The sequence below is a fragment of the Amaranthus tricolor genome, chromosome 8 (assembly GCF_026212465.1).
Source record: "Amaranthus tricolor cultivar Red isolate AtriRed21 chromosome 8, ASM2621246v1, whole genome shotgun sequence".
In the NCBI taxonomy this organism is placed as follows: domain Eukaryota; kingdom Viridiplantae; phylum Streptophyta; class Magnoliopsida; order Caryophyllales; family Amaranthaceae; genus Amaranthus; species Amaranthus tricolor.
The window spans coordinates 25607854-25633415 of record NC_080054.1 but is presented as its reverse complement, the minus strand read 5'-3'; the positions used below and the strand labels follow the sequence as shown (position 1 = coordinate 25633415).

The window sequence follows — 25562 nt, the reverse complement described above, 5'->3', positions numbered from 1 at the left end:
AAACAAGATGTCACTTGACTATATTTTAACCTATAGATAAAAAACGAATTACAAAATAATAGTGATAAATAAATAGTGTCATTTTTACCAATGTTACAACTAATATGAAATGGAGTAAATATATTATTTATTATTACTAAATTCAAATAAAAGAATAGGCAAAAGCTCTGTTCTCCAGATGTAATCAAGGACAACGCCATAAAATTACAGAAAAATCTATAAACCTCAAAGTTGGCAATGTCAGTTGCTAGCCTTGAGCTAGCAATTAGCAAGCATAATTACACTAAGCACCAGTTTTTTCTTAATCAATCATTTAATTTTATTATTAACTATTCATCTGTAGAATAGTGCTCGAGAATTAAGTCTTATTTTAGTTGATGCATATAGCACTTTTGCCGGATACGGTCTTAAGTTTGGATCTGGCTATTCCCTTCCTCTTCCTACCCGTACGAAAAAAGATAAACTATTTGATTCTTTTATTTGTTTTTATCTAGTTATTTTTTATTTATTTATATATTTTTATATATTTGACTAATAAAGTTTTTTATGAGGATTTATATGTGGATTTGTCTCAAGCGAATAGACTCTTTGACCATCCTCTTTTTTATAGATGTAATTGCCATTTTACTTCTATTATCAAATCCTGATCATAATTTTCTATCAATAGAATACATTAACTAAGATAATAATACTAGAGTTTAAGTTTGAATCTCGCTATCCTCTCCCTCTTCCTACATGTACTAAAAAAGATAAACTATTCAGTACTTCTAATCAGTATTCACACACAATCAATTTAACTTTAAATCTAATTATCAATTAATTAAGTTAATCTGTTATTATTTTTTAATTAACTTTAATAATGACGGTAGTTAATCATCAATAGCTCTCTTTTTTATACAGGCGTGGGTATAAATGCAGGACTTTTGCCATTGTTCTTTTTCTTTTCTCTCTCTAGCTTCCCTATTTCTCTCACTAATTTTTTTTGCTTAATTTTTCTTACTACCCTTAATTGTTTTCTCTCTCTTAACAATTTCTTGGACATTGACATTTAAAAGACAAAATTTTTGCTTGTGGGCAATTCAAAAATCATACAAACAGGGGTACAAGAAGCAAGTGAACTGAAAAAAAGGCCAAAATTTAATAAAGTTTTCTTCAGTAAAAAGCTTCAATGGATGTCAGAGTACTAAAAGTAGCTCAAAATCTGAAATGGGTATCTTTATTTCTCTACTTTTTAGTTGATTTTTCTGTTTCTATAGTCTTCTCTATGATTCAGTCAAGAGGGGTGATTTATTTTGACTAGGGTTTATGTCTAATTTCAGTATTTCTGTTTTTAAATTCAAGTACTGGGTGTGTTATTTATTATGCTGAAATCAATGAATTTGGTTCAAATTGAATGCACTTATAGTCTTTTTCTGTAAATTTCTGGTATTGAATAGATTCTTATTGGTGTCTCTCTCTTCCCTAATGGAGGATTATGTCTCTCTAGTACCAATTTTAGTTGTTGTACATGTTCAGTCAATTACAATTTAAGAAATTGTTGTAGGCTGTTAAGATTGGTTGTGATCTTCAGAATTCAGAATCGGGTCTTGTCTCAGTTGAAACATTCCCGTTGGAGGAACCCGAGTTCGATTCTTACTAGTCCCTCCCCTTAGCCTACCCTGTAACCCAAAAAAATTGGTTATGATCATAGTACATGGAAAATTGGAAATGGTTACATGAGTTTGGTTTTAATGATGCTATGTTGCTATCAGTTCATTGATTGAAGTGGGTACCTGACCTTTCTATTGCCTTCATTATCTGGTTTTGCCTTAACTGGCCCTCGTCAGTCTATAGCAGTCAGTAGTTTCTGTGTGGGTTTAATTGAGGTTCCTTGCTTTATTTGTGTGTTGTGGGGAAGGGGAATCTTTGTCACTGAGCTCTTAATTTATCTGGGCTTTTTTTTTTTTTTTTTTTTTTTTTTTTTTTTTTTTTTCTCTTTTTTAATAAAAATAGCATGAATTTGCATTATTTCATTTGATTTTGATTATTTTCCTTGTTCATTTTGGTGGGTTCCTGTTGGTTTTTCAGGTTTCTGATCTTAACTCAATAAGGGAATTGGGATTCTTGTGAGGGATTTTTGGTTTTTTCTTTTGCTTCTGTCAAACCTTTAAACCTCTAAAACATTGGGGTAATTTGAAAAAATAGAAAAAAGAGGAAGAGAGTCAATTGTTTGTTGCTTGTGCTCATTAATTGAAGTCGGTATGGGTATGAACGATAAGGATAAATTAGAACTAGAAAAGAGTAATGAAGAACCCCTGAGCTATCACCCCGTTAGTTTATCAGCTGATTGGCGATATGATATTCCCAATTTTGCGAAGTCGTCAATGGGTTTAGTGTCGAGTGGGAATTCTATGGCTGTTTGTGGAGATGCTGTTGGTCATTCCTGTTCCTCTGGTTCAATTGTGGACTCGTTTGGTCCAAAAGTTTGGGAGCATTCTGTTAACACAGCACCCTTAGGCTTCAGTGAAATGGATGTTCATAACGGGGCAGGTGTTTCCGATCCACTTTTAATGCTCAAAGGTGGCCCATTTTTACCAAGCATGGCAGGGATGGTGCATCATAGCTTATCCCAGTTTTCAACTGATTCGGCATTCATTGAGCGTGCTGCTCGGTTCTCCAGCTTTAGTGGGGGGAATTTTGGGGATATGTTGAATCCTTTGGGTATTCATCAATGTTGTAATCCTTATACCCGAGGCGAGGTAATGATACAAGGTATGCAAGAAGTATTGTCAGGAAACACCTTTAAAACGTTATCGGGTAGGCTCCCTCAAAAATCTGAGGCATGCTTAGCTGATACCTCCAAGGATGTTTCTTTGCCTCCTGAACATGGGGCTGTGGAATTGCAAAAGATTGACACGGCTGTTGAAAGGTCTAATGATGAAGCTAAACAGGATGTTTCTATGTCTGGAAATGATTCTGATGAACCCGAGTTTAGTGGTGGCTTGGCCCAAGACGAGGGGGTACCTTTAACGGTAAAAGATGCAAAGAAAAGAAAGCGGGGTAATCAGGTAACAGTAATATATTAATATATTTCTTTTAGTGTCCCTTATTTTGATTGGCAAAGATCCATAGTTTTTTGGTTTCGGATTATAGTAGACTATATTAAAGCGACTCATCAAGTCATGTGCATTTCTTATTTCGATAGGGCCAAAGATTCATAGTTTTTTTGTTTCGGATTATAGTAGACTAAATTAAAACGACTCATCGAGTCATGTGCACGTCTTATTTACGTGAAGTTGCAAATTTTGTTTGCTACCAAGGGTCAATCAGAAATAACCTCTTTTTATCACTAACTAGAGGAAGGATGCGTACATTCGACCCCCAAACCCCACATACGTGGGAGTCATTTTATGGCGCTGGGGACTGGAATGTTGAGTGTTTGCTGTTTACCGTCCAACATCGTGTGTTGATTTGATTTTAATGTTAGGATATGGAGGCTGAGCAAGCCAATGGAAATCAGCAGCAAATTGGCGAAGCCGGGAAGAATAATCCAGAAATTCAACAGAAAGGAAAGCAGAATTCAACAGGAGCTGGGAATAAGCCTAATGGAAAACATGGTAAACAGAGTTCTCCGGCTTTTGATTCACCGAAGGAAGAATACATACATGTGAGAGCACGGAGAGGACAGGCTACTAACAGCCATAGTCTAGCAGAAAGGGTAAACGCATTCCTTATTGACTTATCGAGTAAACTTGTAGATTATTAGGGTTTATCTTTGGAAAAATTGATATTAATAATCTAACCTTTCATAATCCCAACTTTGGATTATTTTTTAATAAATCAACCTTTGCCATTAGTTAGCTGTCAGCATACTAATAGGGTTTGCTGATAGCAAACTAAGGCAAGTGTTGAATTATTATAAAATAAAAGGTTATGCTGATAGCAAATTAAGGGCAAAGGTTGAATTATTAAAAAATAATCAAAAGGTGGGATTATTCACAGTGGATGAGTGAAAGGTTGGATTATTAATATCAATATTTCCTTTATCTTTTGCTTTTACTGATGATCATTCAACTTGACGATAGGTTAGGAGAGAAAAAATTAGTGAGAGAATGAAATTTCTTCAAGATCTTGTGCCTGGTTGTAGCAAGGTGATTTCTGAACATAGTTTGCTGTGGATTTTAAACTTTTATCTTTTGAGATTTTAAACTTAAGCTGTTAGTTCTGCAGGCCACTGGCAAAGCAGTTATGCTGGACGAAATTATCAACTATGTACAATCTTTACAACGGCAGGTTGAGGTACAAGAATCCGTTCTTTTCTTCCCATATATTTTCTTTGTCTTCTCGACGGAACCAAAGATTTGGAGTTATTTGATTTTAGATTAAATTGAACTATAGTAGAACGACACTTTAATATATTTGCAGACCAATTGAAAATCTCCTCTGCTATTATTAGTGTAATATTGCGAATATTTGACCCCAAAGCCATCCTAGGTTGGTGCCACTTGGCATTTTGGCAGTGGCATGTTGTATTGATTTGCTTTATCTTGTACTCTTCAGTCCCTCGAGTTTGCTACCAAAGATTTGGCTCAACTATCAGAAAGTAGTTTGATTGTTGGTTGGTGAAACGTAAATTATAGGTCCTAACGATGTATATACTCCATTTCATATTAATTGCAACTTTATGATACAAAATGTCTCTACGAGATATAACTGAAGCAAAACAATGAAAGAAGATCAAAAAATTTTATACCTATACTATCGGAAAAGAAAATAACGTATGCACCAATACATAACATAAAATCTAATAAGAATTTTCTAAGAGAAATTTTCAATGTAAAATTACTAATATCAAATTCTATATCAAGAGAGCTATCTTTATAGCAAAGTAAAAGTAAATTTAGTAAATGAACCTACATTATATAAATAAGGACAAGACAAAGCATGATTTGGAAAACGGGATTTGCACAACTTAAGATCCCCTTAGCTCCGTACAACAAAAACTTATATGTTGATATATTTAAACTTTAAAAGGACCACATATAACTTCATAAAACAATTGTATTTATTATCCAAAAATAAAGATAAAATATTAAACAACCATAATATAAATTATCTCAAAATCAACAAATATAAAATTAGTCAAATAAACACATAAAAAAATGCATTATAATAAGGAAAACATATATAAAAAATAAAAAATATTATATTTATGAGATTAATCATAGAAAAAGAAAGCTCACAAGAAAATTTGACTTATTTATTAGGAATATTAACTAACGTTTAATGTCTTGAAAGTCTACTTAAAGTTCGTGCATCCACAATTGTGCACAGTATAATCAATAAACAATGTCATATATACAAGCCATCTGACCCCGCTTGGTGGCCAACTGTCTTATCTTCCACACAATAGATTTGTGTTCGATTCCACGCAAAAGCAAATTGCAAATTTTTTGGGCCTTGGACGTAAGCCCAGCTCGCCCCGTCTATGGCCAGCCCTGATTGTTGGTAGAATAAAAATAAAATTAAATCGTATGGGTAGTATTAAAAGAGAGAAGAAATGTATGATGAAAATTCAAAAAAGTGACGGGGACCATTTTCATAATAGGAAATGTAGCAAGGCAAGTGGGACAGACAAAAATAGAGAATGTATAAAATCAAAGGAACGGAGGGAGTATTGATTATCGTTCTACTTTCAGTTAGTTTTTTCTTCAATGCTCAAATTTTGTTGAATCTTTGTTTCCAATTAATCTTCATGATGTTGAACTTTTATTCTCGTGGTTTCATATATTTGCATCATGATTTCCTCTTGTTTGCTTCCCTCATCTTGCTTATGGCTTATGCATCATTCTATTTTTAACAGTTTTTGTCAATGAAGTTGGCAACAGTTAACCCTCAATTGGACTTCAACATCGAGCGTCTTCTCGCAAAAGATGTGAGTGACCTTGATTCCTGCCAAATCGCGTAAATATATGCTTCCGTAAATGGATTTTTGGTTCAATTTATCTCTGATGCTGTGTATGCTTCGCAGCAAATGTTTTCTGCACGACCTGGTCCATCTGGTCTTGCATTTTCTCCGGATATTTCATTGCCTTACCCTCCCCTTCACTCAACTCAACCGCCCATCTTGCCCCCCGGTATTCCTGCCGTAGGAAACTCTTCGGATGCACTACAGAGGGTGATTAGTTCACAAATGCCAAATATAGGAGCGTACAAAGAGCATGCGCTGCAGGTAATTTGTCTTCCTTCGTAACCCTTTTTCTGCTCTCAATATTTGATGCTACTCAGCGCATTATCTGAACTTCAAATTAATCTGAAAATGTTCGAACAGCTTCCTAATGTTTGGGACGGTGAGCTTCACAACGTTGTGCAAATGGGTTTTAATGCTAATGCTCCGCTTGATAACCAAGAAACGAACTGTTAGAACTTTTGCCTTTTATAATTGTTCGTGCAACATTTCCCGTGCTTGAAGGATTGATCTTTTAAAAAACATGACTTCCTGAAATTTATGAAAGCTAAAAATCGATTTCTATCAAAGTTTTGGTCAACAGAAACTCGCACGTTTCTGCGGTTTCCCTTCCTGGACATTGGATGCCAGTCATTGAAGAGAATCTATGATATAGTGAAGCGTCATCCAGTCACCTAGAATTCGAGCTGTATATTCGTAATAACTAATGTCTCTCAGAGGATCGATCTCATTGTGGGACTTTTTGATGTTTTATAAATTCTTGAGTAAATACTAAATAGTAACGACTAACGCCTTTAAAGGCGTAGCTCAACGTTGAAAAATGTCGGGTAAGGATAAGCCGAGGCTTCGATTGATGTACATGCTCAGGAATGCTACAATCTCAAATCGCAAGGGCTCTTCTTTAGCCTGGATCCAAAATTGTTGTTCACTAATCTTTGTTTTGATCATGATTGTGGAATATAATGTAAAATTCATGCTTTCCCTTGTTAATTGTTGATGATTATGGATGAGTATACTAGTTCTGTTTAAGCATAATTAGGAATTAGGAGTATTTAGCTTGAAAGAAACTCTGTCCTTGTATCTGATTTTCGCCTACTATCCCTGTCCTATAATGAATAAAAAGTTGGCCAAGTTTATTTTTAGTCACCGTGTTAGATGTGCCTCGTATATGGGTTAAATAGTCCAATAATATTAATTATTATAGACTTGTTTTGAGGTCGTCGCACCGAGAAACCGTTTCTCGAAAGAGTAGCTCATTGTGATACTAATTGTTATATGATACGGTTTCACCGTAAGACATGCCTTATATATTCGTTAAACAGTCTAATAATACTAATTATTAGCGTATAGACTCATTTTTTTGAGGTTCTTTCACCGAGAAAACTGTTTCTCACAAGAGTATCTCAAATTGCAATTAGAGCTATTTAATTTAAACTAAAGAAAGAATAGCAAACAATAGAGGGATAACTTTGCACATTAAAAATGACAAGAATACGGAGTATTAAACATGACAAGAACAAGAGACTATCAATGCTAAGTTAAAGAAAATCAGAAGAGGACATGGTAATTACAAGCATTAAAAGAGACATTTTCACTACTACACTATTTATTTTTGAAATTAACAATATTTTATTCTCTAAACACATATATATTACAAAAATTATTTTTAGAGTTAATTTTGTAAAGAACATAAAATGCCAAATAATATCAGTCATCCATCCATGACATAAATTAGAAAATTCCACTTTGGGAAGTTCCCTCCCTTAAGAACATTAGTGAAGTCCACTTTGGCATGCCAAATAATATTCCAAATCTACAACTTCATGACCATAATACTAATATATTACCATGTTATTTCACTTATTTTGCAGTATTTTTTCTTTTGACAACAATTTTTACAACTATTTTAAATTTTAATTTTTTTTTATTTTATTCATTTGTTGATTTTACTTAATATACCAACTACATATTAAGAATAATATTAATATTTATACATATTTAAAAGAGGTGCAAATCAAATAAAATCGACAGATAATTGTAATTAAATGACATTCCAAGGCTTTATTTTGATTCAAGTAAGCTCCACGTTCAACCCCACCCGCCCTCCCTTTCAATAATTCAACTACCCCCTGCTTTGTACTAACGTGCGCACTACAGACCGCTCCATCACTTGTCCACTTTCATCTCACTTTAACTCGCTAACCTACGCACACTAGGCTCATTTTAGACACCATCCTTATTAGACAAAGGTACCCACAACCAGTAGTTTTCTTGTGATTGACTCTGACTGATAACTTAACAACAAGAAACAACAAAAGCAGAGCATTTTTTTCTGGGTTAATTCCTCAACTGTTTCTCTCTCTACTTTCTCTCTCATAAGGTAAGATTTCACCTTTATACTTAATACTTGAATTATAATTCTTCTAGATGCTTAATTATAGTCTATACACTCAAGTTTCATTGATTTTTGTTCTTGAATTTTGATGGGTAGTTGACTTTTTCCTTGCTGATTTGGGTTGTAATATGTAGTCTTAGTGTAAACTTTTTCAATTCGCAAGAAGATTAGCAAATTACGTGACACTTTATGCTCAAATATTGTTGCATTTAGTTGTTGTATTTGTGGGTTAAGGGTGTTTATAGGGAATGTTTTATGGGTTATTGTGGGATTTTACTTTTTAAAGTAAATTTTACTTAATTGTGATAGCTGCATCTTGCATGTCATACATAGTGGTCTACTTGATAGTTTGGTAGATAAGTTTGAAGAAAATGGAGTTCAAACTTCAATAAGTTATGATTTCTAATTGGTTCATATGGACGACCATTGAAATTGATTAAGACTTTGGCATTGTTGATGATTCGGGAGGAACTAGAATTAGTAATTATCCTATTCTATGATGCTTTGTTTCTTGGATGGACTCGTAGTTGTCGAAAATTGGCGGAATTTTGCTGTTGTATGCTGAGTTTGATTCATAAAGTTGGTCAATTTGTTGATGCTTGATGATGGTTATGTGGAAATGTGTTATAGGTTAAAATTGAATATATCAAATTTTGAGATTTGGGATAGTTTAGAAGTTGAATAGATGGCTTGAGGGTTTTCCATTTGGCCGGATTTGTTGACTACTCCCTCCATCCCATTCCGTCCCACTTAATTTGCATCAATTCTAATTTTGAACAATGTCCCACTACTTTCTTTTAATCTTATCCATACATTTTAACTCTCTTTTAATTTCATCCATATAATTCATTCTCTCTTTTCATTTATTATCACTTTTTATAAAAAATTATCATCTTTCTCTTTGATTCAAATCAAAGAGGACAAATGAGTAGTTTGATGGAGTAAGGTGGATCAAGGAATGATTGTGATATTCTGATAAGTATGTCTATTTTTTCCAATGGTGTTAAACATGTAGTTTTATGAATGTTCAATGATGTTTGGCGTTATAGACTGTAAGAGTCGGAGGTTGTTTGGATGGCATATAAGGAGGAAAATGAAGCCGAGGGATCAAAAGAATTAAGAGAGGGGGGGGGGGGGGGATTAGAGTTCTTTTTCCAATATTTCCATTTCGGGAAGAATTAGTTTCTTATGTGAAGTGAAGAAATCCATTTCTTCCATTACCTCTCTTCTATTCTCACACACTCCGTTTGCTATCAAAATGAGGGGAACCCTATCCTTCTATTTCCCTTCCTTTGCTTCCATTTCCTTCTATTCTCTATTCTCACAACAACAATGCTAAAGCTTTAATCACAAAAGATTAGGATGGGTACATGAACCAATGTATCAGTTTTAATGATTATCCACATAGATTCTTCTTCCAAAGAATTCTATTCTCTATTTTAAATGGTGTATTTAAGGAATAAGAAATTCTGATAAATTCATAAGGACTAATAAGTTCAAATAATTTACCTCTACTTTACCTTTATTTTTGTAGTTTGACTTTTATTTTCTTTTAAATATTTATTCTCAACTCAGGCATGCCCTAAGGGACATTAAGTTCATTTAAGGCATAAAACATTGGTATAAAGGCCGTTTAGTTAAGGGTTATTTAGGTGATTCTCGCTCATGCATATCAATATTTTGCATGTTAATAATTAGATAATTAATTCTCGTTCAAATTAGTTTAATTAAAAAGTTGATATGTTCTAATGCGTTCAAATAAGTTAAAATAAGCACTATTGTGCAGAGCCTAATCAACGACTCGATGGTATAATGTAATTTTCTTACTTGGTTTCTCCTTTTGTTTATAGATATTTCTAGCCCGTGCTGTAAGTTGAAGCCTTGATGCGGGTTTTTCAATTTTTGATAATTAGTGTGGCTACTTCTTTTAAGTTGCAACACTTTACCACCCAAGCTTGTTGGCTCTGATACCATGTGAAAGAACCAACTCAACCAAAAGCTTAAGCTGCTGATGGTTGAGGCCCCAGAATATGTTATATACTCTAACAAATATCCTATGTTTTCATTGTTTGTGCTTCATTTACTACATGATTGATTGTTACTCGAATTTGGTTGTCATAACAATCGAGACTTTGGCATCCCTTCTTTGCAGCTGCTCTGCAATTGTCGAAACGAAAGAATCAAACATGGGTTTGGATGCTTGTGTTGCCAACGGCATCAAAGATGTTGACCCAGAAGCTGCTTGCAATTCTCTATCCAATGGGATTGCGATTAGCGAAAATGGTTCAATGGAGCCAACTAAACTTATGGAATTAATATCTTTATTAAACATGGAGTTGGCATACTTTTCTGAGAAGCTAGTGAACTTGGATCTTCTTATGACAATTGTGTCACTCGGAGAGATTGGGCTTGGAGAATTGTCGATCCAAAACAACAATATCTCCGATGTAGAAATCGAGAAGGCTCTGATATTTGATCTTTCATTTGGTTATCTAGATTCCGAAATAACTGAATTAGCGAGTTTCTTAGAAATTCTTCAAGCGAAAATGATGGACGCACAGCAAGAAATATGTTCTTTTAAAAAAAGAAAAGATATATTCACCGTCTTTCAAGCGAAGTTGCAGGCTTCGGAAAATTCTTGGATTCATTTACAAGAGCAAATGTCCGAGTTGAAGAGGCAATTAGTAAATTTTCACCGAACACTTTCATTAATTCGAAATGACAGCAGTAAGTTCGTCTTTTTTTCTTTAATCGTGGAAAGTCGAGAAACGAAAGGTAGTTTATGAAACTAAATGCTTATCAGGTTCCTCTACTCATTTGCAGTGTACTCGATTGAAATCGAAGATTTCGAGAGATCCAATTATGATATGCAGATTGCTGGGCAGCAAAGATATGTGCTTAGCATGCTGGAAAAATCGCTAGCTGCAGAACTTAATCTCGAGAAACAGTTACTCGAATCAAAGAGAATAGAGAAAGAGCTAAACTCAAAGCTCATACTTACAAATGATGTCGTCTTGGGTATGGAATCATTTCTAGACGTTGTTTTAGAGAGACTATTAGAAGCTGAACATTCTTCGCAGGTTTATAAGGGGTTTGCAAAGGAAACGATGTCACGTTTTCAGATTTGTGAATTTAACATGCATTGCTCGGTTCACAGAGAAGAGGAGCTCAAATCCAAGCTTCAGAATAGCTTAGAGCGACTGAAAGAAAGGGAAAGCGCGGAGGTTAAATTGAAAGAAGTTGAAGAGAAGTTGAAAGCTTCTGAGTCAAAGTTACAAGAGGTTAAGGCCTCGTATGAGGTTATCCAAGAGCAACTTTCGATGGTAGAAGACACAAATGAATCTCTAAGAGAACATCTTTTTATGGTGGAAACTAGAGCGGATGAAGCCGAAGAAAAACTTGTTACTTTAACTGAAGAGAATGCGGAGCTTAGAGAAGAATTGGGATTTCTTAAAGGTGGTGATAGTAATGGAGAGAAGATAGGTTTGTTGGAAAAACAGGTGAGAGACTTGGATGTTAAGTTGCAAACTTCTAAGTGTTTTGCGGACGCCAGTCTAGAGCAGCAAAGTATGCTCTACACGGCTATATGGGACATGGAAACATTGATCGAGGAGCTAAAATCGAAGGTATCGAAAGCCGAGAGTAAGGTCGAAAGTGCGCATAAAGAGTGCCTTGATTTAGCGGAGACGAATGTGGAACTTAACAAACAAATAGGTTATCTTAAAGATGAAAATGGAAAGTTAGTGGATAATCAGAAAGAAGTAAACAAATTACAAGTAGCAAGGGAAAAGGAAATCAAAAATTTGGCAAAGGTTTTCAATGAAATGGCTGTGCAGTTAGCTATTGAAAGAGAGAGGCTTCAGAAACAGGTATGATTTCCAAGTTTATTTGTATTAATAAAAACTACTTGGTGACACCTGGAAATGTTCATTGTTCGGGTAAAGTGTTTCGGGTCTGTTCAAAATTGTTTTTTTTTGTCCCCATTGGTTTTTACATAATTGTAAATCCATTTTTAAGTCGGGTCAAATCGGGTTCGATACAAGGTTGGGTGAATATCGGGTCATTGGGTTGTTTTGAACATCTCTAGTGACACCCTAGTAATTTATTTATACTTGAGAGTCTAATAAAAACTATATATGAAGTATTTAAATTTTTAGGTTCATGTGGATGACCATTGGAATTGATCTATTGGTTCAGATAGCCGGCACCAATCTCTTGGGATTTTGGATTTGGTATTTTTATTTAGTAATTAACTAATCTAATTTTCGAAAACAATTATGTTCAAATTCAAATCTTTATGAAATGGATGTACACCAACACAATTATGGAGAATTTGTGGAGGAGGAATTTTAGGAGTGAAACCTACATTAGAGTTAGCCACATTAGTTTTAGAAATTATGGTTATACTGACATATACCAGAAGGTACATGACTATTAAGTCCATTTTTGCAGTTATCCTCTTTAGCCAGAGAAAACACGATATTGTTGGAGGAGTTGCGGAAAACAAGGAAAAACTTGCTTGGGGCTACTCAAAGCAAGAAAGACGATGATAAAAAAGACATCGACACCGCCACAGATGATCCTGCTACTGGAATAAGCACAGAACTAGCAAATACCGAAGAGGTAGTTGAAACTTCGACAACAGCCACCGCGAGTAACCAGGTTGATGAAGTCGTATATTCACAGGTGAGCGTAATCTAGCTACTCCTATCAGGTTGATATAGTAGTAATGTTAATTTTTGATAAATCTTGTATCCTTTGTACATAAGTAGTAATGTTAATTTTTGCTCTGGCCCTGAAAATGTTTAACACGACTCTGCTTAAAACTACAGTTTCTTTACATGGCATACCTAGTAATATAGTGAACTCGGTCAATCATTAGTTTTAGGATCAGTCTCTGTTTCGGCCTATATATCGGTCAAGATCATAAACTTTTACAATACCTTCACGTTACAGTGATGCATGCCATATTTTGCCTTATGGATAAAGCTAGGGGTGAAGCCAGAAAATAAAAGCTAAGAGGCCCGAGAAACTATTTAGCAATATTAGCAATATATAATTGAAAATTTTACAGGGGCCAAACTAGAAAAATAAATCGCAAGCAATAGTAGGCCGCGGCTCGTGGGGGCTGAGCCCTTGGTGCCCCCGTGTGGCTTCGTTCTTGGTTAAAGCTGGTTTATGTCATGTTAATCCAAGTGTTTATATATACTTGCTCTAAATGACTACAATCATATTTATGTAAGTTATTTTGCACTCAACTGCAGGTGTACGAGACATCAGACAAAAACACACATAAAACAGAAGCTACAGCTATCCCTAGATCACACGACGTTGCTATGACTATTGTCGCTAATTGTACAGACCATGAAGAAGCTGAAGCTGCAGGTTCCTCCCGATCTGGTGCTGCTGCCGATTCTAATATAACCCATGAAAATGCTGCTAGTCGTACGAGCCATGAAAATGTGGGCAAGATGAAGAACAAACAATTCAATAAGAAGTCTTGCCTCTTTGCTGCGGTTTTTGTTGTAGGATTTTCCGTGTTAGTAATGAACGTCGATTGGCTAGAGATATATCATATCATGAGACGTCAATATATTCGCTTCGAATAGAAAAAACGAACAGGGGGATAGGTTGACATTTTGGTTGTTCGTTTAGATTATAACTCGTTTGCGTGTAATTATCGATTGCAAACAATTTAGTTTTAAGAGCTTGTGAGACATTAGAAGTGTAAATTTGGTTTTTTTTTGTAATTATTGATTACATCAATTATTTTTTCCTGTATACAAAATAGTTAGAGATTGATGAATATTGTATTTGTAATTTTGTTATTATAATTATCTTTAGTTTGATATAGTTTGTAACTATATTATTAGCCTTAAGATTAAACATTAGTGTATACATATTGGTTTTCTATATACGACAAAAGGCACTACAAAAGTACAAATATGCCAAAATCAAGCTTTGATTTTAAAATACATAAATGTATTGCTCTAAAATACACAAACATTATAAAGAGTATTAACTTCATTCTCTCTATAAAGAAAAACTTGACGATTTTAATACATAAAATATTTTCAATTTGTCAAAGGACCTCACATCCATAAATAATCAACTATTTACTCCAAAAAAATTCACGTCACTGAATATTCCCTTAATCTAGAATGATATATGATCTGCCATAAATACAACAGTATTGACTTAAGCATCAGAGCGGGTTTTTTTGCATCCAACCTTCGGGCTAGCGCACATGTAATCACGGGAACAAGATTCGACAAAAGGTTCTAACTCTTTTTGGACAGAGAAGTCATTTTAAGGGCCTCACACACCACATCTAGCAAGATCGCTTTTAGGTTGATCTTAAAGGAAAACTGTATTCAGCATCCTCACACAAATGGTAACAAGATTAAAAATAACTTGTATGACGAGATAAACAAAAATATATTATATGCTTTTTTAATTCAAAAGTATAATAAATAATTTAATTTCGATTTTCTATATCACTAATAACTATAAGGGAAATTCCACATGGTAGCATCCAATTTTTATGAAATACCAGTGGTAGCATTTTTTTTAAGAAAATTCCACATAATAGCATCCAGTTTATGCACAAACTAATTGCTGTAGCATTTTCCGTTAAGTTCTTGTTAAATTACGTTTAATTCATCATTTGCTAAGTTTTTTCCACATGGTAGCATCCAGTTTTTGTTTAATTCACAATTTTAACGTGTAATTCACCGTTTATTTCATTAACGCCCATAAATGTTGTAATAATTTGTTTTCATTCAAATTGTTGGCATTATAAAGTTCAAAAGGTAAGTAGCCAAGCACTAATACTAATACATATTTACTTCAAGCAAAATTAGAGATAATTCTAATAATAAAAGCAAGTATTTTCCTGCTAAAAAAGATTTGCTACAAAAAAGTTACCTATTTATTTATCTTTTTCTTTACAATTTATGAAAAAAATGTATAAACCAATATTACAAAAAGCTAATGATTAACGCGGTTAACAAACAGAAAGATGGCAAGTAGGATTTGGTGTTGATGGAGACGATGGGGAACCAGTGTTCATAACCTCTAATAAAACCTTAGCCTTTTGTTGTATCTACTTGTGCATCATTTTATTATTATTAGAATTATCTCTAATTTTGCTTGAAGTAAATATGTATTAGTATTAGTGCTTGGCTACTTACCTTTTGAACTTTATAATGGCAACAATTTGAATGAAAAAAAAATTATTATAACATTTATGGGCGTTAATAAATTAAACGGTGAATTAAACATTAAATTGATGAATTAAACGTTTAAATTGTGAATTAAACGTTTAAATTGTGAATTAAATAAAAACTGGATGATACCATGTGGAAAAAACTTACAAAATGATGAATTAAACGGAATTTAACAAGAACTTAAGGGAAAATGCTACGGCAATTAATTTGTGCATAAATTGGATGCTACCATGTGGAATTTTCTTGAAAAAGTGTTACCACTGGCATTTCATAAAAATTGAATGTTATCATGTGAAATTTTTCTAACAATAACTATATAATACTTTAATATATAATTTACAATAACTTTAATATACAATAAATATTAATGTATCATAGTTTAAAATACATATGCCTATAAAAACTATCTAAAAAAACCGTTTATATAGATTAAAATTCAAAAATTTTCCACAAACTTTTTTTTCTAATTTTTTTAAAAAAATTGCTCACAAGCAGCATTTAGTAGGTAAAGTTTTCAATTCCCACTCAAATTAAATCACCCTTAGAATTGTTTTTCAAAAAAAAATTTCCTACAAGCTTCTTGTAGTGAGTTTGTAGGGAAATCCCTACAAGAAAATAAGTTGTAGCCTTGTAAGTATCCTGTAAGTAAATGTCAACATTGTAGGGAATTTATTGGCAAATGCCAACATATTTAGTATTCGTAGGAAACTCGTTGATAAATGCCAACAAGAGAAAAATTTGCGGGAAATTTGTTAGTATTTCCTACAAAAATTACTTAAAAGTAAAAGTTTATTGGTATTTCACTTTTTTTTTTGTAGTGCTTAAACCCTTCTTAGATCATGAAAGCCACTAATATCATTGGGATAATTAAATAAAAGTAAATGAATTAATTTTTTAAATTAGTTTATCGTTTATGTAGTTGGCTTTATATCTTATAATTAAAGATTTAACATCATCCTTATTGTTATTACATTAGACCAACCAATGAACATTTAACATGAAAATATTAATAAAAAATTGATAGAGTAGTTAAATCATACATGAAGGAAAAGCAAGAGCAACAATAAAAGTTACAAAAGAGAATAAATAATTCAAAAAGCAAACTTATAAATTATGTTATTTCATTGGTCCATTTATTAATAAATTAAAACATCTCATTTACTTAAAGTATTTTTTAAAAGAACCAATAAGTCTTAATATTATTTATATATATCTTCACCTATTCTTTTTTTATTTTATAATACTATAGTAGTAGTTATGTTTTGGTTAGGTGTTATATGTTCCCATTATAGATACATGCTATTTGCTTGCTACATATATATTAATTTGCAATTCCATTTCATTTATTTTTAAGTGCAAAAATTAAAAAAAAAAACTTTTTCATAGCATCTAAAAATTAGACACGTCCTTGAAAAATATTGACTATTTATTAAAGCAAGCATGTACATCAATAACTACATATAGTATATACAAATTTCATAGTACCCACTAGATTTTTTATTGAGCTTATTTTTAGTGCTATAAATACAAGTGAATTAGTGATATCTAAGTGCATATAATTCATAGTTCATATCCAATTTTTTTCTCTTTTAAGTCTCAATTTTAAGCAATTTTTATTTTGCAATGTTCCTTTCTTCACTCAAGATAAGCATCCTCCTAACACTATGGCTCCTCCTCATAGCTGGTTTTTCTCTCTTCTTACTCTTTTCTCCTTTCTCTTTTAGGTTCTCAAACTATTGATATACAAATCTGTATTTGGCAAACAATTGATAAGCCTATTAAAGTATCTGATTTTATCAATTGATTTAACCAGCTGATTTTAAACATGTTGTTTGGAGCAACTTGTTGTAAACTAGTTGGTTTATAATAACAAGTTGTTTCAATCAGCTAATTTACCAAACATTAATTTTATATGGTTTGATCATCTAACTATTTATTTGTACCTAAATATACTAAAATTGTCTAACGATTTATTTTGCCAAACTGACTAATATTTTTGTTTAATATCACCTTTTAATTTTGATATTTTACAAGTATAATTTATTGATAAATTAATTGCATAGGTTGATAGAAAATTAATCAGTTGACCATTAAATTGATTCAAGAACAGTTATTGATGTCATAACTTATTTATAAATAGTTGCATTAATATTATATTACATCATCATCATAATCATACACATCGTATATATCTCACTTGTCTATAAAAAAATTAATGACGACAAATCATATCCATAGAGAAGATACAGTCACTTGACTCAAAAAAGACTTATAAAGAAAATCAAAACAACATAATGCAAGACGTACAAAACAATATAAAAAGCATATGACAATGCAAAATAAACATTAAGACTTAACACCACAAGTAAAGAAATATAACAATCATAGTGCTTAGTGGTTTCCATGTTTGGATGAGTGAGACTAAAGAAAGATTATCTGTGGATCATTCTCGATGTGGAATTTTTTGGTCGTATGCTTCTTTGTGGGTGTGAGTTGCCATCTTTCTTTCCTTTTTAGACTCTGATCATAGTTTTTTATGAGCGGAATACACTGGGTAAGATGATGATGTCTGATCATAGTCATTCATCATTGAAAAAGGACATTTATAAATTAGTTGCAAATTTAGATAAAAAAAATATATAATTGATCATAAAATTGATTGTTGTGTTTGTTTTATAGGTGTTAGTTGGAGTGGTGAAAGCTCAAGAAGTTTGTTATCACCAAGATGCAAAAAACCAATAGATTGTGCACCAAATTGCCCTCATTGTCAATTTGTAACATGCCTCAATACTTGGTGTGTTTGTGGTTGCCCAGCCCCCCCTTTATCATAAGATGGACAAATGCTTCATGCTAACATCACCAAACCTAAATAAAACATAGTGTATTTCTCTTGTGCTTTTAGTTTTATTGTCTTTTTAACAACTCTATTTAAATCTTGTACTTGAAAACAAATATAAAAAAAGTTGTTTATCTAGAACTAGATGAACTATTGGATTATCTTGTGTTAGCTTCTTAATTATTATGTGGAATTGTGGTTAATGAAAGCTTTTTAATACTTTTTGCATCTCTAAAATTCCTCCTTTCCTATCATTTTGAAATACCTTTTGTTTCCTAAAAATTTGAGTATACTATATTATTATCTTTATACATGCTATTAGTATAGAAACTCATACAATGTACGAAGTTTGTTAATATAAAAGTACATGTAAATATAAATTTTTAAGAAAGATGCATCTGCATGTTATCATTATTAAATCAAATTATAATAAATGTAATGATATATTAATAATTGATATAAAAAATCAACTAATGTAACATAAATATAAAGTCTCTATTTGAAAATTTTCAGATCTTGTATTCCATTATATTGTACTCCTCCAGTTTCTTTTAAATATGCGATTTGCTTTTGGATAAATTTATCAATCATGCTTAATTTGTATTTTATTCTTAATCTATGTATTAAAACATAGTCAAATAAGATCTTTTTTGATTCGTCTCAACCATAAGGTTTATTAATATCTAGTTTTTATAATTTTTAATTATACACAATTATCGCGTATAAATATTGAATTAGTACATTGGCAAACGTACAAAAGAAAATAGAACATCTAAAATGAACAGTTGTAATATGATATGATATAAAATGATATGATAACAAAGACACTAGTCTCCTAATTTAGTGAAGTGAAAGTTGTATTTTTTTTATAAAGGTATTCATTTGGATGATTGTTTGGATCTCGTAGGATATACTTAGAACATGGATAATGAGGTGGGGATTTGACATTATTTTGTCACCTACAAACTTATACCAACTTTGAATTTAATTCATAGCTAAGGAAACGCTAATACTTTAAACATTCAACAAGCTATTTCCACTTTAGATGTTTCAGTTCTATTATAAGTGTTAGGATTTATTTTGAATTTGGATTTAATATTGGATGCACACTATCTATGAATCCGGATTTGATCCAAAAAATTTAGACTTGTGAATTCTAATCTAGATCTGAATCTTACTTATGAAAACAAATTTAAATCCAAGTGCCTCTGGACCCATTCCAGATCCAACCTATTGTTATCCATACAAATCCTTACATGCCTAAACCATTTTATATAGTTCTCTTTCATCTTATTCTCAATAGTTGCAACACCTTAACTTTTTCTCATATCTTCGTTCCTAATTATATGTATGTTTTACATATTTATAGTGATCCTTTCTAAAAGCTTAATATTCTAATCATATAGTAGTACTGGTCTAAAAAGACGTCCAATAAAATTGTCCCTTTAGGATAAAGAGCATACCCCAATCACATAATATTCCAATAATGGCTAACCAATTTTTTTCACCCAATCCTTATATTCCGCCACCCTTTTCATTTTATCGCCACCCCCCTGAGTAAATTACCATTTTACCCTTAGTTTTTTAAAAAATAACAACATTGCCATTAAAGGTAAAATTCCTATATATACCACACTCCAACTAAAATTATTCTCACTACAACTAAAAACCAACTCACTAAAGCTAAATCTCGGAGCAAAAATTAAGTACAATCCCCAAATTATTAATCGAGGTAAGTTATTTTTAATTTAATTAGTTGCAAAAGAAAAAAAAAAAATTTCAAAACGAGTCGCCCAGATCTGGGCGGCTGGACCCCGGTTCAGGCGCCCAAAATTAGGCGCCTGAACCGGGGTACAGCCGCCCAGATCTAGGCGACTCCTTTTGAATTTTTTTTTTCCGTGTATTTAGGATTAATTAATTTAAATTTTGGAGTATGTTTTGTTTTATAAATTATTATTGTAAATTTGTATGTTGTAATGTGTAATTTTTTTTTTAGTAAATTTTATATATTGTTTTGAATGTTGAAAAAAAAAAAAATTAAGAACAGTCGCCCAGATCTGGGCGACTCCTCTTCATTTTTTTTTTCTTTTGCATTTTGGAATAATTAATTTAAATTTTGAAGTATGTTTTGTTTTATGAATTATTAGTGTAAATTTGTATGTTGTAATGTGTATTTTTTTTAGTAAGTTTTATATATTGTTTTGAAATAATGATATTTAAAAAAAAAAAAAAAAAATTGAAAAGGAGTCGCCCAGATCTGGGCGGCTCCTTTTTAATTTTTTTTTTTCCGTATATTTAGGAATAATTAATTTAAATTTTGAAGTATGTTATTATTGTTGTTAATGTTATTATTATTAATTTTATTATTATTATTGTGATTGTTTTTTTTTATTAAATATATGTTAATGTTATTATAATTAATTATGTTATTATTAATGTGATTGTTATTCTTTTTATTATTAAAAATATGTTCATGTTTTGTTTTATAAATTATTAGTGTAAATTTGTATGTTAAATTTTTTGTTGTTAAATTATTATTTATGTTTGAATGAAACTGTAAAAAATTGTAGAAAATGGCTGGTAATCAAGGAAAAGGAAAAGGTTTTTTTAGGCAATTGTTGAGAGGTAATAGTTCAAGGCCTACTTTACTTAGAGGGGACCCGCATGAGAGGGGGGTGACGGGTTCTGCTAGGAGGGCTAGGCATGAAGAGGCTGTCAGACACAGTGAGACCCAAAGGTCGAGTACGCTGAACCAAGTGCGTACTCATATTGATGACCAGGCTGACAGCCTCCAGAGTAGTTGGGGGGTTTATAGTGATGATGATAATGATGCTGATGATGTTCAGTTCCAAGCTCCTGAGTCTCGCCAATTGGACTGGGCTGTTGTTCGCGGCCCCGACGGCAGATTTGCCGATAATCAGCCGCCACGGGAGAGCAGGCCCTCACAGTCCACTAACACGGACTGGTTAGTGACATCACCCCAGCCCGGGGGGCCGACAGATACGCGACTGATCCCTAGCTATGGCGGGCACATAGCTAAACTTATTTATGACGGCTCCGAGCGTACGCCTCCGATTCTAGATTGCCGTATTAGGAAGAGACCGGTGGAGTCCATCATCGGACTGAAGGATATGTCCGATGCGCTAAACGATGTTCTACCTGCCACTTCCCTCGGCCGACTACCGGTCATTATGCACCAGCACATCGACTGTGCTTTGATATCGGCGTTCGTCGAGAGGTGGCAGCCGGATACGAACACCTTCCACATGCCCTGGGGAGAGATGACGATTATGTTGCACGACGTGCAACGCATATTGGGTATTTCTATTGAAGGTTCTCTGCCGGCTGAGTCTTCGGAGGCGGAGTGGGAGGTTGGTATCACCAATCTGTTCGGGGAGCCTCTGTCTGAGCTTCGGCGTAAAGGTTCATTCACCAGCGGATGCATAACCGTTGCTGAATTGATGCGGCTGTGTCATAGGTCGCAGGTCATGGATACCTAGAAGACAGCGTACTACATGGCTGTCATCAGCTCTACCTTGTTGGCGGATAAGTCCAGAATTGGCATGCGACCTCACCCGATACTTGCCGTGAACGACGATCAGCAGGACGTGGCCTGGGGTGCGGTGACCTTGGCGTTCTTGTACAGGCAGCTCGGAATGGCATCTAGGGCTGGTTGCAAGACCATTGCTGGATGCCTCACGTTGCTCCAGACATGGATCTATGAGTACTTTCCCGCTTTCCGCCCTCATGCTCGCCGAGAAGATGTGCCAAACATGACTAGGGCGGAGATGTGGACACCGAAAAAACCATGTCGTGAGCTAGACAGGTTGAGGGACTGCCGCAAGGTTCTTGATTCATTGACGGAGACTCAGGTATTGTACATTACATTTTGTCATGCATGTTGTTTTCAATTTATAGTATTTTTTTGTGAACTTCGCTGGTATGCAGGTTGAATGGACTCCCTACAATTCTGCTGCTGGTGCGTTGCTGAATGATCACCCACGCACCACCGTAATCGGGGGTATCACGTGCTTTGATGTTGTGGAGGTGTATTTGCCGGAGCGGACATTGCGACAGATTGGGTTCGTGCAGGCTATTCCTCCCACTCCTATTAGACCAGCCAAGGCTGTCCGACCGGCACACGGTACCTACTACGTGACATTTCCTTCTTCTGCTGTATAGTCTGTACTGAAACTATTTAACATTAATTATTGCATTTCTTTTCGTCAATGAATGTCATTCGTATACACAATAGTATAATTATGGATTATATACAATTTATAATGAATGTCGTGTATAAATTCTATGGAGTATCTAAATTTACAGCACCGTCAGCGGTGGTATTAGTTGGTCGTGATCGTGGCCCGCGTAGATTATTCCAGAGCATAATCCTCGTACTGAAATGTGTGTCAAGATGTTTGGAGAAATTGTCAGCTGCTTGTTTCCAACGTGGATGGATGGGCGGGAGAGGGGACGAATCATCGTTCATTAAAAGTTGAACAAAATGATTTCCATTAACCCAACATATATGTATTACTTTATTTACACTATTCACGCCTGATGCTTTCCTTAACGGGAGAATCAAACAGTTGTATTGCGAATCACCGTCAGCAGAACCATAATAAGCAATGGCAATGTTTAGAAATGTTGCTGCAGAGTACAAAGCCATCGGTGCATCCATCCAGTGCATGAAAGGAGCAGGTCCATTGACGTATGCACCTATTCTGAATATAGCCTCGTCTAGTGACTTCTGGGATAGATACAAAGTTAGGTATTGCGCTCTGTTCATTTGCATTTCCATACTCATAGCACGTCTTAAAAGAGGCCATGCTTCCTCGCCTCCCAGCTCTGTGACGGCAATTGCTCTAAATCCACAGTTACCATCACCTAACACATCAATCCAGTCGAACAAGTAAGGAGGAAGGATGAATGAGATGTTATTAGGCCATGGAAAGTGTAAAAAATATCGACCTCCAGGATCATCTACAATAAATGTAGATAAAGTTAATATGCGTAAACTGAGACGAATTAATGCAAAAAACGAAAAAAGTCAAGTACCGGATAAGTTGAAACTGAACTTAATTCCTACTGAAGATTGCGTCTCTCAGCCACTAGATCTGCCACTAGATCTCCCACGGGAAGAAGATCTAGACCCTCGACCGCGAGAAGATGATCTGCTATATTCAAATGAACTTTTTCTCCTTCTCATGGTTTTACTTGTGCTTGGTCTTCCCTTTCTCGGTGGACTAGCGTAAGGCTCAGGTATTTCCGCACCATCTGGGTGTAGTTCATATTCAAGTAACTGAGACATTCGGCGAACAACAGCGGGATCAGATTTGAGGACTTCATCGACCAGAGATTGAAAGTACTCTTTGTCATTGGCGTTCGCGTATCGTACTCCTTCATCGGTTTCGTCTCCTACCTCTGTGTACCTCAAAGTACTCCAGAATTCATGAATGTCATCCAAATACAAAGCACCATGTGATCCGATGGACATATGTAAATAACATGCACACGGCAATCCATGGGTTTGTTAAAGTACACAACCACATTTGTTAAACACAAAATCACCGAGTTCTAACATGCGGTTATACTCAAGCTGGAGCTGCTCCAAGGCATAGAGAGATACGTGGCGATATAGAGGTCTAAAGTAATGCTGTCGCATTGATCTTGGTACAGAAGACATGGATTCCTGTAGCGCTTGTCGGATTCTAGCTTGCTGATTTGTAATCTGTGCGTGCGCCCTTTTGAAAAGGGTATCGAATGAGCTATTACCGCTACCAAGGTAGTACTTAAAAGACGAGTGTTGGCTTTCAACTCTGCTGGTAGTCTGGTTACCCAAGTGTAAACAATCATTCGTCCACGCACGGACAAATTTCTCTCTCAGTGGAATCCATGTTCCAGTCAAATACCGAACGACCTTTTTGTTCCTAACCGACCACGTACTGACGATCACTTGCCATCTCTCTTCATATTCCTCGATCGTAGAACTTTCAACCAAGGGATTCCATCTACTTTTCCTGAATACTTGCCCTTGTTGATTTTTCTTGCCGCCACACAACTTGTCCACCATGTTCTTAACGTCGTTGCCAATATGCCAGATGCATAACAAATGCCGCACATCTACATTAAACAAAACATTGAACGTAATTAAGACATTATCATTAGATATAACCACAATAATGAATCAGCAAAGCCTTTTTACCTGGGAAGACGTCACGAATAGCTGCAGATAAACCTTCGTCTCGATCGGTTACAATGACGCTAGGAGTCTGAGCAGTGCCGAAAATATCTCTCAATCCTTGCAGCATCCACGAATACGACACAGCCGCCTCATCTCGCATCAAACAAAACGCAACCAAGAAATTGTGATTGGTTGGCGTCATTCCGATCACTTCACATAGTGGCCACTTTTGTTTGTTCGTTTTGTACGTTGTATCTATCAGCACAACATACGGCCACGTACGTATCATTTGGATAGAGGTAGGATTTGCAATTAATAGTCTGCTCAATTACCCTTCGTTATCCAAGTCTGTCCAGACCACATAATTAAGTTCTGTGGCCATATGAAGACAGTGTTGAAGGGGAGTCCTACCCTCCATCTCTTCTCTCCTTATTGATTGTCTAATATTATATATCTGATTCATGCTAGCATAAAAACCAGGAAAATTATCTCTAATAGAATTCATAATAAAGGCCGGTTGCATTTCGGTTGCACTAAGTTGTCGTATGTGCTCCCGAATATCTACATTAATCCTATTTGCCCTTACATGACCATCTCTGTACACCAAGAACGGGTGGTTATGTTTTCCCTTTTCACCAGGACACACCCTTACCGTCCAAGGTCTTTCTGGTGGTTTACAACTACTTCCTACAATCATAAATTTACACCCGCAACTTCTACTTTTAGAACCAGGTCGGGCAGTATTATTTAGATTATGTACATCACCCCTAATATTACCATAGCGGTGACATCTTAAATAGACACTAACTCTAGAACGTCCTTCTTTCTTTTTATAAGAAGCACGTGTAAATTGAAAAACCGATTGTTATTGCTATCGCATCGGCCCAACTATGTAACTCATCTAAGGAGATAAATTCCCTATCCGTAACAAAGCTACCGGAGTAGTCTACGTTGTCTCCAAAGTTTTCAAA

The 25562-nt window shown here is 34.4% G+C and overlaps 2 protein-coding genes across 4 annotated transcripts; both read left to right on the top strand.

Annotated features, from left to right (window-relative positions):
- Positions 1 to 935: 935 nt before the first annotated feature.
- On the top strand, positions 936 to 7089 carry LOC130821077 (transcription factor bHLH49). Its single transcript, XM_057686691.1, has 8 exons — positions 936 to 1210; positions 2068 to 3047; positions 3467 to 3697; positions 4065 to 4130; positions 4210 to 4278; positions 5843 to 5914; positions 6011 to 6211; positions 6311 to 7089. The coding sequence occupies exons 2-8, from the start codon at positions 2241 to 2243 to the stop codon at positions 6401 to 6403; spliced, it is 1539 nt and encodes a 512-aa protein (XP_057542674.1). The 5' UTR covers positions 936 to 1210; positions 2068 to 2240; the 3' UTR covers positions 6404 to 7089.
- Positions 7090 to 8200: 1111 nt separating this feature from the next.
- LOC130821075 (WPP domain-interacting tail-anchored protein 2-like) lies at positions 8201 to 14275 on the top strand. Of its 3 annotated transcripts, none has more exons than XM_057686690.1 (5): positions 8201 to 8327; positions 10495 to 11069; positions 11166 to 12211; positions 12795 to 13028; positions 13607 to 14275. In XM_057686690.1, exons 2-5 carry the CDS (start codon positions 10529 to 10531, stop codon positions 13949 to 13951), a joined length of 2166 nt encoding a protein of 721 aa, XP_057542673.1. In that variant the 5' UTR covers positions 8201 to 8327; positions 10495 to 10528; the 3' UTR covers positions 13952 to 14275. The 3 variants fall into 3 exon arrangements, with proteins under 3 accessions (XP_057542673.1, XP_057542672.1, XP_057542671.1); XM_057686689.1 differs by having other exon boundaries at positions 8227 to 8327; positions 10193 to 11069; positions 13607 to 14248; XM_057686688.1 differs by lacking the exon at positions 8201 to 8327 and having other exon boundaries at positions 8344 to 11069; positions 13607 to 14248.
- The last annotated feature ends 11287 nt before the right edge of the window (positions 14276 to 25562 follow it).

Bases quoted from the DNA above. Each gene is read 5' to 3' on its own strand.
- LOC130821077 (XM_057686691.1), top strand. From the start codon at position 2,241: ATGGGTATGAACGATAAGGATAAATTAGAACTAGAAAAGAGTAATGAA. The intron at 4,131-4,209 runs GTGATTTCTGAA...TTAGTTCTGCAG, and splicing joins TTGTGCCTGGTTGTAGCAAG to GCCACTGGCAAAGCAGTTAT. The intron at 5,915-6,010 runs GTGAGTGACCTT...TATGCTTCGCAG, and splicing joins AGCGTCTTCTCGCAAAAGAT to CAAATGTTTTCTGCACGACC.
- LOC130821075 (XM_057686689.1), top strand. From the start codon at position 10,373: ATGTTATATACTCTAACAAATATCCTATGTTTTCATTGTTTGTGCTTC. The intron at 11,070-11,165 runs GTAAGTTCGTCT...ACTCATTTGCAG, and splicing joins ATTAATTCGAAATGACAGCA to TGTACTCGATTGAAATCGAA. The intron at 13,029-13,606 runs GTGAGCGTAATC...ACTCAACTGCAG, and splicing joins ATGAAGTCGTATATTCACAG to GTGTACGAGACATCAGACAA.